The sequence below is a fragment of the Peromyscus eremicus genome, chromosome 18 (assembly GCF_949786415.1).
Source record: "Peromyscus eremicus chromosome 18, PerEre_H2_v1, whole genome shotgun sequence".
Classification (NCBI taxonomy): Eukaryota; Metazoa; Chordata; class Mammalia; order Rodentia; family Cricetidae; genus Peromyscus; species Peromyscus eremicus.
Window position 1 is genome coordinate 43,460,758 of NC_081434.1, and position 18,363 is coordinate 43,479,120.

Below are 18,363 nucleotides of genomic sequence, written 5' to 3' on the forward strand. Positions count from 1 at the left end.
AAGAGGCCCTAAGTCTACAGGAAAGAATGATTCTGAACACAGGCTTTGAGGATGTAGCTTCAGGCTGGACTGTGATGGTGTGATTGTAGATAGTTAGTGTTACTCCTCAGCCTGAAGCTACTGAGTGGGTAGCTGGGAAGGAAAGCTCCCACTTTACAAATAACTGATATGCAGGGAAGGAGCTCAGCCCAGTGCTGTGGAAAAGCAATTGCAACCCCAATGAAAGGGCTGAGTAGGAGGATACTGTAGTGTTCTTTCCACGGGATGATGGGGCTAGACTTATCACACAAACAGAGAGCAAAGCAGGTGTCTCCCTTTCTGGGTAATGCACAGCAGGAATGTGGTTCTAGCCCTGGAATGATGCCCTCTGGGCATGCCTCATACAATTTCAGAGGAGTTGGCTTTTAGTAGAAATGGTGGTGCAGTTGGTTTGAACTCTAAGTGAGATGGGATGGTTCTTCTGCACCCATACCATGGTGGAAAAATGGGACCGAGTGAGACCCAGGAAATGACAAGCTCACAAGGATGTATGATAGAAATGCACAGCATGGGTCAACAGCCAGGCAGAAAACAGGATCTTCGAAAGCAGGAAGGACCAGTGAAGAGGTGGGTGGGGCCCATCACTGGTCCTTATAAAAGCCATTTTGTTGTACTTTATCCCATTAACCCACTGAAGAATTTCAATCAGGACAGTGGAATTCTTTCTGAAAAGGTCTCATGATGTCAAGACCCCAGAGTCTTTCTCTGCCAGCCACTCTGCCTTGGCCTCAGCTGTTTGTTTCCATCCTTGGGGCCATCTTATCACTCCCATCCAGGCACTATCCTGATACAATCATGAGTGTAGGAGGGGACAAAGGGATCAGTCTTCTGGCTGCCTCCCCAGGCCCAATCAGGGAGACAAAACCCTAGGCCTGGGTTTCACACATACACTTTTGAACCTGAGTTTATGCCAAAACCAAAGAGCAACCAAGTTTGGATAATGAAAAGCACACCACTTATTATAAAAGCAAAGCCCTACATCCATCTCTAACTGAAGTAGTCCAGAAGAGCAAGCCAAGGGCTGTGGCTGTCCTACCACTTAAGGCCTACTCTTGATATAAAAATGATCCCATAAACTTGCCCTAAGTGGCCTTAATTTTGTTCCCTTTCAAGAAGATAAAAAGGCTGCCCGAAAGCAGAACTCCTCAGAATACCAAGAAAATCTCCAAAATTGTTTTCCATTTGAGAGAAGCCTGAATGTATCACAGTGCACAGCACTGCGATAGTGCCTTCATGCCCATCCCCCATCCCTCCGGCTGCACATCTGGAAAGTACAAAGTCAACATGCAGCTCTGGAGGGTGGACTGCTGCAAAGATTAAAACACACAGTGCCCTTACTTCCATCCAACACTTCCAAATGTATGTTTGCCGTAGAGAAATATCCATGCACAGAGCAGAGGACAATATAGTGACTGCTTGTTCCAACAGCCTTTCTAAGGATGAAAAGTTGTTAGAAACATACATATCCATAAAGAAGGGATGTCTAAATAAATGAAAGAAGCTCTATAGTGATATTATATTGTCGTAGTAATATCATCACTTACAGTAGTATACAGAGTATAGAGTATAGTGGGATATACCTTAGAAGTGGGCTACATGGGTTTAAATACTAGGTTCTGTTACTTACCAGATAGAGATAGCATTGAACACGTTACCTAATGTTTCTGGGCTTCAGTTTCTTCAGTGAAGATGACAATAGTACATCTGTTTCTTAGGACTGCTGAGAGACTTGAATGAACTAATGCATATTAATTAGCCTAGCACACAGTAACCACTCTATTTTAAAACTCAGCATTGGGTTTTAAAAACATGTAATCCTGTGGAATACTAGAGAGAGAAGAATCAAGTAACCTATACATATATTAGTTGGTAAAACTCTCTGGTGCACATGATTGAATGAAAACATCACTAAGGGCATTCCAGGATTTAGTCCTCTAACTCTTCAAGCTTTTAATGGAGGAAAACTGCTGTAAATTTTCTACAGGTGATGTCAGGATGTATATGGATAATAGAAGGGCATAGCACTGATCAAGGCAGTGACCCAAAAGAACTGATTTTTATATAGGTGGATGGATGAAAAAATGATAGATAGATGATTGATTGATAGATGATAAATAGATAGATGATAGATAGATAGATAAATAGACAGATGATAGATAGATAGATAGATAGATAGATAGATAGATAGATAGATAGATAGACAGACAGATAGAAAACAGACAGACAGACAGGTAAGAGGTAGGCGGATAGAAATGAGTGGATAAATGACATGCATACGAAGAGAGATGAACATAAAATACACCCATCATTGTAACTTTAAGCATGAATAAAAAGGTCTGCAAAGGCACAAATTACTTGTATCTTTTCATAATGAGGAGAGCAAAGGCTAAAGGGATCCACTAAATCCCTAAACACAAAGGCACCAAGACCCTGGGGGAGGGTTTGGGCCCATCTGTGCCCTTCCACCACCCCACACTGCCTCTAGAGACCACCCAGGAGTTGAATGTGACAGAGGTGGGAGGAAGGGGCCTTCGTGTCCGTAGGCTGAAGTGGTAAAAGACAAAAGTGGCTAGAATTGTGTTGTTCTGTTTTTCATTAATGAACCTGTTGGAATGTGCCATTCAGCAGCTGAGCTCAATGGTTCCTGCTGTCCCAGCAGAACCACAGCCACTTCCCAGCCATGTTCTAGTCTTGTCTGTCCGGGGACTGGGGAAAGGACAGACTAGTCAGAGGGTACCTGCTGCATCCGCCAGGAACCCACTCTGCAGACTTCTTCCCTGGCTCAGTCCTCACTCACGCACCTCCCCTGGGAGTCTCTAATGGACTCCCATGAGCATCCTGGAAAATTGGCTTCTATCAGCCTCACTGTTCGCTGGCCTCAGTGGCACACAATCAGTCACTTTTTCAACTTGGCCTAATGATTTTGAGAATCTTTTCTGGTTCTAACAACCAAAGAACACAGGGAATCTCCTTGTTTCTTTTCTCTGGTGTTCTGTTATAAAACTATAATCAATTCTTCCTTGGCAAACATGATACTTAATGAAAACGTCTGGCCATTTTAGCTGCTTTTGAAATTTTGAGAACTTTCCTAATCTGGATGAAAACACCATCTGTCCCTTCCCTTTCGATTTTAGGAGCAGATGCCTGCCTTAGGATGTCAAGGGGTCAAGGAGAGTTGTAAAGTGTCGTAACTGTGACTGAATGCATGCCTCACCCCTGCTGGGTGGCCTTGCATGAGCATAACCTTGTTCAGCCTCAATATTTTCCATCTGAGCAATGGGTGCAATACCTAACTTAGGGTTGCTGAGGAGTAAACATCTTTGAAATGCTTGCACCCCAGTACAGGTCTGAAAGCTTCCTTCCCTTTCTTCCTCTGCCCAACAACAGTCCTCTGGCCAGGCTTCCCAAGATATTATTAGCCTTGGTACATATGGTATGCACACTCACAGGTACACACACACACACACACACACACACACACACACACACACACACACAGACAGCAGCCCTGACACCCTTCTACCTCCACCAATACCACTGCCCAATTATTCCTTGTGAATGGAGTCAGAGAGAAGGGTTTGGCCTTCTGAAGCAGAATTCTCTCTACCACTCCGATCTCTTCAGAAACCACCACCACCACCACACACACACACACACACACACACGCACCACCCCACTCCAATTTTCAGAATTCTCTGAGCATTACCCACCCTTTTCTGAACTAAGGCTGCCAGAGCAAGATCTGCCTAGCCAGGGCTGCCTCCTTCCTTCCCAGCACCAGCCCCTGTCCCTTCAGAGTCAAGGTTTTGAAGGAGTTTCTGGGGCAATGGCTGGCAGGGAGAGGGCCCCACGTGAGGTGACTGCTGCCAAGTCCCTTTCTTTGCCGCACAGTGTATCTGATAAGCCCCCATGTAGTTTATTCTTCTGAACACTTTGATAGGGTGCAGGACCTGCAGTTGCCATAGAAACACCTTTTAACTCCTCCTCACCCAGAAGGTTGTGCCAGTCCCCTGGGCTTTGGAGAAGAAAGGGAAAAGAGACACCCGTGGATAAAGAGACAGGCGAGGGGAAGCCATTGTGGGGTGGTGATGGGGGCTTACTAAGGGCTAAGCTAGGCATGCTATGCCCTTCCCTGGCAACATGGCATCTGGCCAGGATGAGAATCCATGCAGGAAGGTTCTAGAAGAGAAAGGTGGCAGGCTAGCTTGAGCATACTTAGGGGGCTCCAGTGTCCAGAGGACAGTTGGGAGCCATCTACTGGAGGCCGCGGTGTCTGCCGACAGGCAGCAGGTCAACAAGGCGGCAGGCCCACACCCACACCTCCCATTTTTAAAAGCATTATCTCATCCCTTGTGCAGTGCACCAAACTAAAGACTGAGTGAGTCTGGATCCCTGCCAGAGCAAAGGTTTTTCTTTCTTTTGCTCTCTCTCTTTTTTTCTTCTTGCTACTACACTGTTCTGGGTTTGGCATATTTCTTGGTAACTTAACTTTTCTCTGAGAAGTGTATTAAGAGGAAGAAGCCGTTTCTTGAATAAATCCAGAGAAATTACAAGAAACTTCATCAGTCCCCAACTAGAGTAGGGCCCTTATGGAAGCAATGGGCTGATTCCAGGAAAGCCCACTGGGAACAGGATCTACTGGCTCATGTTGTTACTTTCCCATGAACTTCAGGGTAGAAACCTCTGGGCAATAGGCTCCTGGAATAGAGATGAGATCCCTCTCTCCCCTAGACATACTACAAAGTCAAACTAAGTACACCCAGCCCACTGGGAAGCAGAAAGAACACCCGGATTCCACCTGCTAGCTCACAGTCCAGAAGCATGCTCTAGGCTGAGCAAAACCAGAACTAACTAGCTGGGAATGTCCCAGGCAGGCGAGAGGAGAGAAAAGCGAGAGGAATCTGGGTGGGGGCACTCAGGAGACTCGAGAAAACCTTCCCAGGCCCCCAGCAATCCAAAAGGATGCTTCCCAGCAATCCAAGGACAGGGAAGGGTGTGTGCCTGCAGGTCCCAGGAAACCTCCAACAGGGTGACTGCAGGTCACGCAAACACCCTGGGCTGCCAACTCCACTGACCTGGCCACCATAGCCACCTCCCAGATTTCCCCCTAGGTTGGCCTGAACCGGTTGGCCTGAACCACCAGCAGTGACTCTCCAACCTCAACCAGGTCGCCACCCCTCCCCCTCCTCACCACAACATACTTGCAGAGTGGAATCCCTCACCTAAGACCCAGTGGAAAATTTCCTTCTCCTTTATGACCATACTTAAAACACACATGCTCCATTCTTCACCTCTGAATCGACACAGGCCAAGGGCAGTTTCGTGTCCCACCCCTGCCCTGCAAACCCTGCAAGCAACGCAGGGGCATTGGACCGGGTGCTGTAGGAGCTGGAGAAAAGAGAGATTTTCCAGCTTCCACTCCACCTGGGGCCCCTCCAAACACAAGTGTCCCCAGCACTCTTCCGGCCCTCTGGACAGTGGGCTCTGCTTCTTATTAAGTCTCTCTAATCAGCCAACAGTCTCTTTGAGACCATCGTCACAAGTGATGAGGCCCTTGGCATCTTTGTTCTTTTGATGATAAATCTGCTTTCCCCATTGCTCACTCTCCCTCGGCACATATATCCAAGACAGAAAAAAATAATAGTAACAATAACCTTCCTGTGAATTTTCACAGCTATGTGGTAAGTGATCCCCTACAGTCACCTCAAGCCAGATATCAACACTCAGATGCAGGTCTCCCAGGGGGGGTCAACCCTACAGTTTTCTCTTATGTGTATTTTTCACCACCACCGCCGCCGCCACCCCCCTTTCCAGCCACCCAAACTTGGCAGGCAAGAAGCTCCATTAGCACTTGCTGGGAGAGCCTGCCGCTAGGCTGGGTTGGATCTCAAAGAAAAGAATGAAGTTCAAGGGCGCGGGAGATAAGCAATCTCTGAAAGCTAGGAGTTTTCTCTAGCAACTCCGCCCGCACAAGCGGGCAACTTCTCTTAAAGAGTACTCGAGGTCCCAGCGCTTCAGTTGGCGGTCCAACTTTTCAGAACCTTCTCCCACCCTCCTCTTGCATCTCTTTTCCCTTCAAGAGTCAATGGGGAAATTTTCTAGACGTCAAGCAGGGACCACGCTCAACTCCTGCCTGCCAGAGACCTTTAGGACACTGAGTTCCCTCTGCAAGGCAACTCCCCACGCGGAGTCCCCGCCCAGGGAAACTGAGTCTCCTTGCTACAGCGTGCAGCTTGCTTGGGGCCTCCCAGAGTGCTTACCGATGTCAGAGTTGCAGAAGGCATCCTGGGGATGGCTAGGCGAACATGTGCACGCCTCGGCGCCCCAGTGCCCAAGGCTCCAGCAGCCCAGGAGCACGACAAGCCCAAGCCAGGGAGTCATAGTAGCCGCTGCGGTCCGCTGCGGGGACTGCTGCTCTTCTCTTCAAAGTTGCCGAGTGCTGGCGCGGATACTGCAGTCGGGGCTCACTCGCCAGGTCTGACCGTGCACGCTGGGCAACTTCGAGCTCGGGGAAAGTGCCCTCCAAGTAGCCCGGCGGGACGGGTTAGGACGCGGCGAAGTGGCCTTGGGTAGCTGGAGCACGCGTCCGCAGAGCCAGCGAGTGGCCTCCGGGAGAAGGATCGGGAACCAGAGCGGAGAAGCGGGAGAAGAAGCTCTCTGGCGCTGGCTGCTGCCCGCTGCCCACTGCGCGCAGAGTCCAGGGCTGCAGAGTGATATAGGGGCTCAAGGGGAACCCAGCCCCTCGGGAGCTCGGGGGCCGCCCCCTCCGACCAATGGCAGCGCCGCATTACCTCATCGGCCCTCCAAAAGGGGGCGGGGCCGGGGGGCGCGGGGCGACAGGGCGGGGCCGGCCCGGACTGTTCAGATCCTTATAGGGAATAATGCGGTTGTGGGCACTCGAGTGGGTGGGCTGGGCGCGTCCTGGGCCAGTGTGCGCTGCAGCGGCGCCCCACGGCCCCATCGCTCTACGCCCACCGGCACTCCGAGTGCCTTCGACCCAAACAAGTCTTCACTCCCAGCCATCCAGCCAGGCAGCACAGTCCCTTCCAAGGGACCTAGGTGGCCCACGCCCTAGAGTCCTTGGTCCTGCCTCCTGGAAAAAGTCTAGAAGGAAGCCTCGAAGAAAATTTCACCTTCCTACCTTCCTTAGAGAGAGTAGAGAGTAAGAGGAAACACCTGGGTAGATGACATTATCTCAGCCCCTAACACACACACACACACACACACACACACACACACACACACCCTCTGCCTTTTGGGACTGGCTATGGTAGTTGTCAGTGTGAGTAAATGGAGCTGTGGAATCATTCACCAAGCACTGTTCTGGACACCGAGCAAAGCCCTTGCAACCAGGGCGATCGTTCTAGTGCTACAAGGAAACTAGAATAGATGTAGACCTGGGTAAGAGTGACTAAGAGGGCGTTGCTGTCTGTGGGACACTAAGAGTTCTCAGAGGTGACATCAGGCAAGGAGAAGAGCAAGTTGAAAGGCCTGGGTCTTCTCTAAGGACAGAATATAGAGTAAACAGGGAGTACGATGGTGGATCTCACTGGTGGTAGACAGCAGTCTTTCCTTTAGCAGGGAACTCTGAGGTAAAGCAATCCAAAAGTGGAGTAAAACCAGATCCTGGAGAAAACTAGCCAGGATCCTGGAGAAAAGCATCCTGGATGCCTAACTAACAGAAGATATTGGTAACGTTATTACCACCTCATTTTAAGTAGCCTCTTGGTTGTGACATGTACGTGTGTGGTACACACACTGTTGTTGTTCTGTCTTTTCGAGACACAGTCTCACTGTGTAGCCCAGGCTGACCTTAAACCCCAAATCCTCCTGCCGTGGCTCCCCACTGCTAGTTGAGGATATACAGCACCACTCCTGGCCTATGCCACATGGTTTTGAAAGCAGGATTACATACTCTGTTCCTTCTGGTTAGGAAAAGCAAGTACAGGTGTCACGTGTACCTTCCAGCTGAGGGGGCGCTCCTGTCACACTCTCTCGCGGACTGTTCTTATCAAAAGAGACAGATGACCCTGGACTTCGCAGTCCCATCTAACTGGCAATGGTGGTCTTAGAGCAACCCCTCTCCTGCCTTATGCTCTATCCAGTGTTGAAAGAGATGTGTGTTTTAGCTACAGAAATGCTGAAAACTTGGAACAAAAAAAAAAAAAAAAAAGAGGAAAATGTAAGGGAACCCCTTGGCTTATCCCTGAGAAGAGACTCTTTGCAGAAGCAGAGAATATTGTCATAATTATATTGCCCTTGTTAGGTTGTTTTGTGTCTTTTATTGGTGTTGCTGCTGCTGTTATTTTGAGACAGGGTCTTATTATGTAGCCCAGGCTGGCCTTGAACTCTCAATCCTCCTGCCTCAGCCTCCCAAATGCTTCTAAGAACATTTTATAAACTCCCTCCAAGCATTCTAACTATAAAGAAGAGAACCCAGCTCCCATATCTTTCTTCCTTATCCCTACTCAGCTCTGAAGCCCCTCCTCTCCTTAATTCTGTTCCATGGTGCCATGGCCCCCTCATGCTCTTCTAGCCCCATCTCCTGGAATATGCTTATATTATTTCCCTTCCCGACGCTAGGAGGCCTGAGCTATTTGGCCACAAGGCTGTTTTAGCCCTCAGAAGGTCCCAGAAGACTTGAGTGTGGATATAGCCAGTAACCACTTGAGGCCTGAGCCTTGGACACCATGGGGCCACTCTAAGGAACTGGGTTGAATGAGGACATACTTGGTGGGATTTGAGAGGTTCGTTGAACCTTGCCCTGTGCCAGTCATGTGGAAGGCTTTAGAAGAGCTTGTAGACAAATCCACTTGGGATAAACATCTTACAGCCTAGAGGCCCTCTCTTCTCCGCTTTCCTACTACAAGGCTGTTTTGTCCAAAGTGCCGTTTGTTTTTTCTCCAAGGGACAGCCTTTTCTGGGACGTAAGACAAGTGCCAAGCAGCTACTTTCTGCTACATGTCACAGAGTGGATTCCTCAGAGAGGCCATCTGAAGTGTGTCCTGTTCCTGCAGCTACTTCCTTCTCATGATGTAGGTGTCCTCTGATTATTTTCCTTCCTGAAAGGTGCTAATTGGGGTTTATTTCCTCTCAATTCTTCTACTTTGGCTCGCCTCGAATCTGAGAACACAGAGAGCATTCTGGTCGGGAGTCTTCTCTTCTGCCTGGACTGATAGGCTCTTCTCTGTCCACTTCTGCAAGGTCAGCTTAGTCGTGACCCTGGGATCGAGACAGAGGGTGCCCTGGAGTCCTCGTGTGGGTCTTGCAGCAGGCAGACCTCGCAGCCATCAATCTGGACATTAGGTTGTCCACCAGACTAATAATATGTGAGGATTGCTTTTTCTTATCTTTTTAGTGAGCAAGATTGAGTGGAGATAATAGCTCTCCTGTTTTCTTCTGATATCTGAGAACAATGGCAGATTTACAAATCTGGGGTGAGCTGAAGAAGCTTCAACCAACATGTGGCTTGCCCTCAGACCTACCAAGCTCGCTTGGTCCCTCCGTTGGAACTTTTCTAGGGAAGGTGAGGGCATGTCCACTTCCTGTGCATCAAATTTCAGAGGGTAGATCCTGTAGCAGGTATTTGCTTAGAGATCTAAAGAAGATACAAAATTGCTCAGAGACTGTTCATCTTCATGTTCTACACCAGAAAAATAAGGTTTGGATGGAAGAACTTACCCAGCATCCCACAGTCAGCTAGAGGCAGAGCCAAGTTCATGTTGTGGACATGGATTCCTTAGTTTCTGTCTACATCACATCCACAGGGCTAAGTCTTCCAGGCTAGGCATGTGATAGATGTATTTCCATGCCCCAAAGTTGGCTCACAGAAAGCTACCTACACTGCTGAGGAGTTCTTGACTACACTAACAGACCCTTCTGAGCTGGCCAGCATTCTGCAGTGCTGTGCAATTAAGAGGGTTACCGCCTGTGTTTGAATTTCCCTTTCTAATTTATTACATGGTACCTTTGGAAAACTTTTGCCTGCTGAATAGTCACGCTCCCAATTCAGTGGACAAGTCACTTCTCTTGTTCAGATACCAATCTCCATGTTTATTCGATAAAAAAATTAAACTTTATGATTCCCAGCAAGATGCCCCCTTAGTAATTAAAAAAAAAAAAAAGTCTACTATTCCCTGGGAAATTTCAAAGACAAGGTGAATGGCTGTGAAGGAAGATAGATCTCGCCATGTGAGCAGGTTTGACATCAAACAAACATGCCCAAGACTGAGGCCCATCCACCACATTCTCAGTCTTTTCTTGCTCTCCCATCCTACTCTGTCTTCCAAGACACAGGGCTTAAAACAAAGAATGCCAGTGGAGACTTGGTGATAATGGAGCAGGAGAAACTTGGGGTCTTGTTTCTGCTGGAGTCTCTTATAGTTACCAATTCGTCTTTCTGTTTGTCTTTTGGATTGGAAGCATTAAAGGGTCACGAACAAAATTTACTGGACTCTCAAGCCCTCCCAGTCTCAGCTTAGACGTTACCGCCTTAGTATAGCTTCTTCATTCCCTTCTACAGGATTCCCCACAACGCTTTGTTGTGTTCTTTTTCTCACGTAGCTGGCTCTGATATGGTTGCTCATCTGCCTGTTTCCCTTCCTGAAGTATAAGCCCCTTAAGGATAGAGCATTGGCAACAGAGTTCAGTTCAGTTATGGCTGCGTGGATCCAAAGGTCCGTACAAGTCCTGCTGCCCAGTGTTGGGCTTGGAAGGTGACCGCCGTCAGCGGGGCTCATCGAGCCTATCCCTCTGGCTAATGCTAGGGGGCGCTGTAAGCCAGAAAACACCGGTTCTCGGAGCCTTCAGCCTGCTAGTCTCATTGAGAAGCCTGGAGAGGGACAGATCCACACCAGGCAGTGGGGTGCCGGTGCCTTGAGTGGGTAAAGCGAACTCTTCCGGTCTGATTGACACAAAGCTCTCAGTCAACATCTCGTCTGGATCCACAGCTGCCCGAGCCGTTCCACCCCTGGGCTGGGGCTTCCTTGGGAAGCGACACACTTGTGAATCACTGATCTGGGGGCCCTGGGAAGGTCTGGGAACACAGCGGAGGTTGCCACAGTTCCCCTCTACCAAGTGGGGCTCTGGAAGTTCAACCCGGAGAAGGTGCTGACAAGCCTAGGTCAGGACCACTGCCACATAGGGAAGTTCCTCAGCTTCCCCCTTCCCCCAGACCCTAACCACAATGCCTTTCCCCAAACCCACAGTCCATGTGAAAGTCATTATATTCAAAATAGCCTTTTCCAAGCAACAGACAGCCTGGTCCACCCATCAGCAGGAGCCCTAGCCAGACCCTCAGCAGAGCTGCTGCCCAACACGGGGCGATTAGGAGCCTAAGAAGGTGGGTGCTTCAGGTTTACGCCACCGTGCCCAGTACCAGCAGGGAGTAAACACCTTTCCCAGCCTCCATCTGGAACCAATTTCAGGGCAGTGAAATTATAGGGCGTTTCTCACCCCAGCTCCCTAACCCCTACCCCTGCCAGGGAAGTGAAGACCCCTGGCTGTGTTCACGTGAACGCTGAGGTTTTCGAATTTCTTTCCATAGACAGCTATTCCCAGGAATTTTAAGCCAGAAAACACATGTGTGTGGTAGAGACATTTTGTGTCCTGTTTTCTGGGGTGGTGGGAAATGGGAAGTAGAGTTAAATATTCCAGTTCTTGGTTTTCTTTTAATGACTGTATGTTCAGGCAGTCAATTATTTCTGCAAAGGATAATGTGAGGTGGTGGAGAGCCTCCCCGCAAGCCTGGTTTAATGTGTTCCTCATGCCTTTGGGGTTCCTGCACTCCGCCTTTAACAATGAGGAGTTAGCTCCTCCGTGGCTTCTCTGAAGGTACGGGGCTCAGTCCCACACAGGGTTGTGCCATCACTGCTGGGGCTCAGGGAAAGAATGAGATGGACGTGTGGTCAGGCTCCTACCACACTGGGCTGGAGATCGTGCTTCTGTAAAGGTACTGTGAGCTCGACTTGGTGGAGCCTGATGCAGCTGGAACTGGTTTGTCCTATGGTGAAGATTCCAAAGGGTGTGTGACACTGTGAGTCACATCCTTCTTGACACCTGACTCTGGAAGTTCTTCTGCCTCTGGCCTGTCACTTTCTACCCCTTTTCAGGTACCTTCTGCCTCAGCGGCAGACTCCCAGCTCTTCCGTTTTCTGTGCTTAGATCCTTGCCTTCCCTTTCAGCCTCCCCTGTCACTTACTTAATCCCACTTCTCTCCTGGCCTTGACTGGGCAATGTGCTGTATACACTGGAATGAGACTGACAAGGCAACAATGTCCCCCTGGTCTCCTGACTGCCCTGTCCATCCCCCTGTGACAATTCCACTTGCAAATCCCATGACCTAATCAGACTCCAGTTGTCCTGAACTCACTGTCTCCTTCCTTCTGTCCCTTCCAGCATTACTCATTCCCTCTAATGACATCACCATTCACCATGTCCTAGAGAGTCTTGAACTGGACATCTTGCCTCGCCTTCCCTCTTTCCCACTCTCCCGGTTCCCACCCTTGACTGTACCCTGGAGATTCTTTCCAGACAGTGTCAACAGCCCTTTAACTGGCCCTGCTGTCCAGAGGCCTTTCTGTCGGATTCCTCTCTTGCCTTGCAGCTACCCACCACCTTCTCAACTAGAAACCGGAAGCCATACTAGGCTTTGCTTCAAGTGATCATCAGTTCATAGTCCGTGGCTTTCTGAATGAAGTCTTAAACTCCAAAGACACACAAGGTCCTCTCTGACCTGCCTCTTCCCATGGCACCAGGCTGCCGCTGGAGGTGACACCATTCATGTAGAACATCATGTGACTGCCACCCCACAGTTACACAGCAGCAGACCTGTCCTTAGCCTCGCCCTAAATGTCTGTTACCCCAGTGCCAACTTGCACCATTTTATGCCCCCTGTCCTCCCTCCTCTGCTTTATCTGCCGGGAATCAGCTACAGCCACCAGCTTCTGAATGTCTGCTGACGCTCCTGTTTCTTCCCTATGCCCCACTTCCAATGGGTCTTTCAGCGGTCCATCTGAAGACTAGCCCGTCTCCCTAGTGTTTGAAATGTCTGATTCTCCTCTAGACTCAAGCAAACCTGGATGCTTCTCAAATGCCCAATGCAGCACCTGCACACAGTAGGCACTTAGCAAATACTGAAAGAAGAGGCTAACCGATGACTGAGGGGAAATGTGTGTTGGGGGAGGTAACAGTATCCCCGTCACAAAGCTACCATGGGAGGTTCTAGGGTCCAGCTCCTTGAACTTGGATTCTCAGAGAGGTTCCCAGAGGTGAGCAGTGTCATGGGTACAACCGATTCATAAGAGCCAGCAGGATAGCTAGCCCCAGCACCACTGTCCCTGCTCCTGTGAGACTGATGATTGAGAGGTAGGCTGAGAGCCCGTATGGATGGGACCCCTTATTATTCTGATACTTGAAGAGAGCCCCACACCTCCTCACCAGGAGAACATGTTGAGTTGGTGGGTATGGAATTATAATAAGGATTGAGGTCATCCTAAGAGGAACTTCTGGACAAAACACTTTGAAATTTTCTTTCTTTTTAATCATAGCTTTTTAAATTTATTGTGTGTGTGTATGCTTGTGTGCAACACAGCACACATGTAGCAGTCAGAGGACAACCTGTGGGAGTTGGTCCTCTCTTTCCAACATATGGGTCCTGGGTATCAAACTCAGGTTGTCAGGCTTAGTGTCAAGTGCATTCACTCCCCAAGTCAGCTCAGCAGCCCTTTAATTTTCTTTCTGATGGAAGCAGTGTCCACTGCCAAAAGCCCACCTCACTGGATGGTGATGATGGCTGGGCTCACACCACCAACTGTGGTCTCTTTGGTCTTAACCTTTGGTTTAAGATCTATCATGCCTTCATCCTTCCAGAGACGCGTTTGGCTCTGGAAATACTGCAGTTCATTGGCTTCTGAATTGTTTTCAGGTACTTTTGATGGAAACAAAACATCTAAAACTGAAGCTTCTAGAAGAACAACTTGTTCTTGCCTATCATGTAAATGTCTTTGAACTTGACTCTGGGGCCTTGTGTTTAAAAGCAGCATCTCTCAAGACATCCTTGGTGACAGTGAATTTGCCCAAGAGGCCATTCACAAAGTGTGTTGTAGGCATGAGGTAACATTATTTATAAACTTCTACAAAGACCTTGTACTTGGATGTCTTCTTCAGCCTTCCCAACCCTAAATAATAGTTTACGTGTGTGTGTGTGTGTGTGTGTGTGTGTGTGTGTGTGTGTGTGTGTGTGGTACATGGTGTGGAAGCCCAAGGTTGACAGGAATTGTTTTCCTATATCACTCTTCAACTTATCCTTTGAGACAGTCCCTCCCCTTGACCCTGGAGCTCACTGATTCAGGTGGGCTCACTGACCAGCTAGTGGGCTGCATAGATCTGCTTATCTCTGCTTCGCCAGCACTGAGATTACGGGCCTGTGCCATACCTGGCTTTCTTCTATTACTGCTAGTGCTCTGACGTCAGGTACCCATGCTTGCACAGCAAACACTCTGTCTATTGAGCCGTTGCCCCATCCCTATATGCCAACTTTATAATCAGGGAAACTGAGGCTCAATGAAGGCATTTTGCTATTGTTTTTCTTCTTTCCTCCATTTCCATCTTCTAGGTCTTTTTTCAGAGTCTTCAATTGCTCTGACTAAGGTTTTTCACCTTTTACCTGGACTTCTCTTGCTTGCTGAGATGCTGAAGAATGGGGTCCTGGAGTCCCTGGGGTGTGCCTGAGCTGGCTGACATTGGCTCGGTAGAATCCATTGCTACATTTTCTAGAGTTCTCTAAGTCAGTTGTAAAACATAGTCATGATTAAAATTGTAATTACAAAAACCAAAAATTAAATACATTTTATTCAAAGCAAGGGCAATTAACATTAAACTTCATCATTTCCTAATCACAGATACTCCTTGACTTACAATGAGGATATATCCAAATAAACTCACCATTGGTTAAAAATATCATAATCCCAACTGCATGTAATATACCTGACCCACCAAATGTTGGAGCTCAGCCACAGAGACTCAGCCACAGAGCCACTGTACTGGCTCACTGTCATGATGGGGGCCTGTTAGGGTTTATGCTCACTGCTACTGCCCAACATATCAAGAGAGAAGTTTACTAAGCTTCAGTAGCTCAGGAAATGATGAAAATGCAAAATCTGGAGTATGGTCTCTACTGAGCAAGTGTCATTTCCCCACCATCTTAAAAAGGAATAAAATCATGAGTCAAGTTGTCAGAAGACAAGCGTGTATGCACTTTACTGCCTCCAGCTCCATACGTTAGAGGTTTCTTCCATTGATTTTTCTCTGCAAGACGGTGACATAACCTAGTGCTGTGCTCTGTGCATTTTCTCAATTCTGCACTCAGTGGCAGCACCGTGTAGCTTGTAACTGACTGTGGTGGGAGTTTTTACACCACGGAAATTGGTCAGCACTACAAATCAGGGCTTCTTGTCTCAGAGAGCCACTTGCTAAATATTCACAGGTTCACTGTTGCTATTTCCTAATGGTAAAACCCTGGGTGTGTGCCTTTACTTCCTCATGCCTCAGTGTCCTTGTCTGTAATATCGGGACAGCATTAGTCCCTACCTTAGAGATGTCATGAATAAATGAACTGAGACATCGAAAAGATGGGGTAAAATGCTTGGTACCAGCTTAGCATCCTTGAACAGCACTGTCAACATTCAGTCAGGGTTGTCATCAAGCACCGTCTCCCTCCTGAGCTGGATGTTCATCAGGATGACCCAACTTGAAATTTATCATACTGCTTGGATTGTCACTCTCTGGGTATATTAATTACTTTTTCCTTACCATGTACTTGACAGAAGCAATTTAAGTGAGGAAAGATTTGTTTTGGCCCCAGATTTCAGGGAACATGGGTCTATCACAGCAGGGAAGGTATGGTATCTGAGAGGCTTTCTCTACAGAGGTAAGAGTTTGTGGTACGGCTTTGTTACATTTTGGAGGGTTGGGAAGCAGAGAGCTCAGAGCAAAATCAGGATCAGCTATCACTTGTAGGGCCCACCTTCAGTGATCTACTTCTGCCGGGTAGGCCCATGTCTCCAAGGTTCCACATCCTCCTGAAACAGTGCTACCTATTAGGGACCACATGTTCAAATAGACAAGCCTGTGGAGAACATTTCACATTCAACTCATAATGCTGGGTCCTGTGCATCTCTACCAAGTGTGAGAATTGGCTTGGGCTAATTGCGTTTTCAGTTCTGAGCACTTATCCCAATGCCTGAGACACAGCATATGCTCAGCAAGCTGGGGTTAGATTCAGGTAACCAACTGATCAGAGGCTACTGAAGAATCAAAAGGGATTGGATGATTCTCCAGCCACACAGCACTCTATAAAGTATTTCTTTTCCAAACTAGAGAATCACTGGAATACTGTGACTGGATTCGTTCCTTTTATAAGAATCATATAGTGAAGTCATTTCCATGCTTCAGGACCTGAAAGCCTCTTAACTTGGTGCCCAAAGAGACCCACATTGCCCACTGGTCTCTGCTTTATAGCTGCACTCTTTCCATGTGTGATACAGAGTCCAATGAAGTCTTCGGCCTGTCTAGAGAAGTAACTTTGACCAGTAACTTTCCAAACTACTTGAAGGTGCTTGGAACTGCTTTGCTTCAAGTATTTACAAGGGAAAGAAAAGAATTTGATGTCATATCAGTATACGCTAGAGAGACTGCACACACCTGAGGTGCCTTTTGAGGCCTGGGAGCCTGTGATTGGAGGCTGGTGGCAGGGAGGAGGAGGAGAGATCCTGAAGGCATGGTGGAAATATTTTTTTTCCTTTTTGGTCTGTTGTTCCTTTGAATAAACTGGTTTCTGGCTTATGCAACTCCCAGTAATTAAAATGGCTGGAATACTTTGCATTTTTACAGTAACTTGAAGGCGGCTCAGAGGCCTGGAGCTGGAGCCAACTTTTGGGGGTGGGGGAATGGCAATCTTATGATGCCTGTCTAGCTAGATGCAGGGTAGAGGTGCTGGCATCTAGCTAGGGGAGAGGAGAGAGGAAGTGAAAGGGGTCTTGATTTGTGTCAACGTCTCTCCCCTTTCCCTGGACAGGCACCCAGGTGTATTGCCCTGAGAAGGAAGGTCACCAAGGGCCACTCATTTCCTGAAAGTCGAATGATAAGTGGTGATGCCTAGGGCTGGTAAGGAATTTCAGGTGATATGTTTCCCTTTCCAATACTGCCTGTGTATCACATCCTATAGTAAGAACCCATATAGCATTGGATTTAAAAATTAGATGGACCCAGGCCTAGCGGTCCATGTCTGTATTGCCAACTACTCCCGAGGCTGAGGTAGGAGGATTCCAAGTTCAAGACATTACCAGTAGGTGTAGGTCTTCCCACCACTCCCAGTTACTGTGGGGATTTAGTTCTTCTGCCTCACAAGATCTAGACCAGTGATTTGTTTTTGTTTTTGTTTTTGTTTTTGTTTTTTGTTGTTGTTGGGGTTTTTTTTGGGGGGGTTTGGTTTTTTTTGTTTGTTTGTTTTTCAAGACATGGTTTCTCTGTGTAACAGTCCTGGCTGTCCTGGAACTCACTTTGTGGACCAGGCTGGCCTCGAACTCACAGAGATCCGCCTGCCTCTGCCTCCCAAGTGCTGGGATTAAAGGCGTGTGCCACCACCGCCTGGCTAGACCAGTGATTTGTATACACTAGGAGCTCAAAACCATGTTTGTGAGAACATCTGCATGCATGTATTCTCTTATGCCAGGGGGAAATCACTGACATCATTTTGAGGACACGCCTCCTGCAGTATGCTTAGGCTGCTGTGATTTGCTGTTCTACTGAAGGACTTGGGTCTCACACAAGCCAGGGATGTATTAAAGAGTTCCAGAAGTTGGTAGATAAGAGGTGAGCCCCCACTGTGACCAGTTCCATGTTGCTGTGTGACAATGTATCAGTAACTTTGTGGTTTACAACACTTTCTTTCATCCTCTGATTTCTGCCAGTCAGAGTTCAGCCATTGCTTCGCTGGGTCTTCTACAGGACTAAAACCAAGATGGTACCCAGGGCTCCCATTTCCTCTGGGACTCCAATGAGAAGGGATCTGTTTCCCGACTCCTCGTGTGTTTGTTGACAACTTTCAGTTCCTCAGTGTGATGGTTTGAATGAGAATGGTCCCCATAGGCTTGTATATTTCAATATCTGGTCCCCAGGTGATGGAACTATTTGGGAAGGATTAGGAGGTGTGGCCTTGTTAGAGAAGGTGTGTCACTGGGGAATAGACTTTGAAGTTTTCTAAAGGTTCCAGTGCTCACTCTCTTTGCCTCATGGTTATGGATCAGGATGTGAGCTTTCAGTTGC

General features: G+C 48.0%; 2 protein-coding genes across 3 annotated transcripts in view; one reads left to right on the forward strand and one right to left on the reverse strand.

Annotated features, from left to right (window-relative positions):
• Timp3 (TIMP metallopeptidase inhibitor 3) overlaps positions 1-6,752 on the reverse strand; it is a 46,722-nt gene extending 39,970 nt beyond the window's left edge. Inside the window, exon 1 of the mRNA XM_059245153.1 lies at positions 6,300-6,752. Coding sequence (XP_059101136.1) covers positions 6,300-6,420 — 121 coding nt within the window. The 5' untranslated portion in view covers positions 6,421-6,752. The remainder of the gene's footprint in view (positions 1-6,299) is intronic.
• Positions 1-18,363, forward strand: part of Syn3 (synapsin III) — a 410,018-nt gene that overhangs the window by 171,157 nt on the left and 220,498 nt on the right. The window lies entirely within an intron of this gene.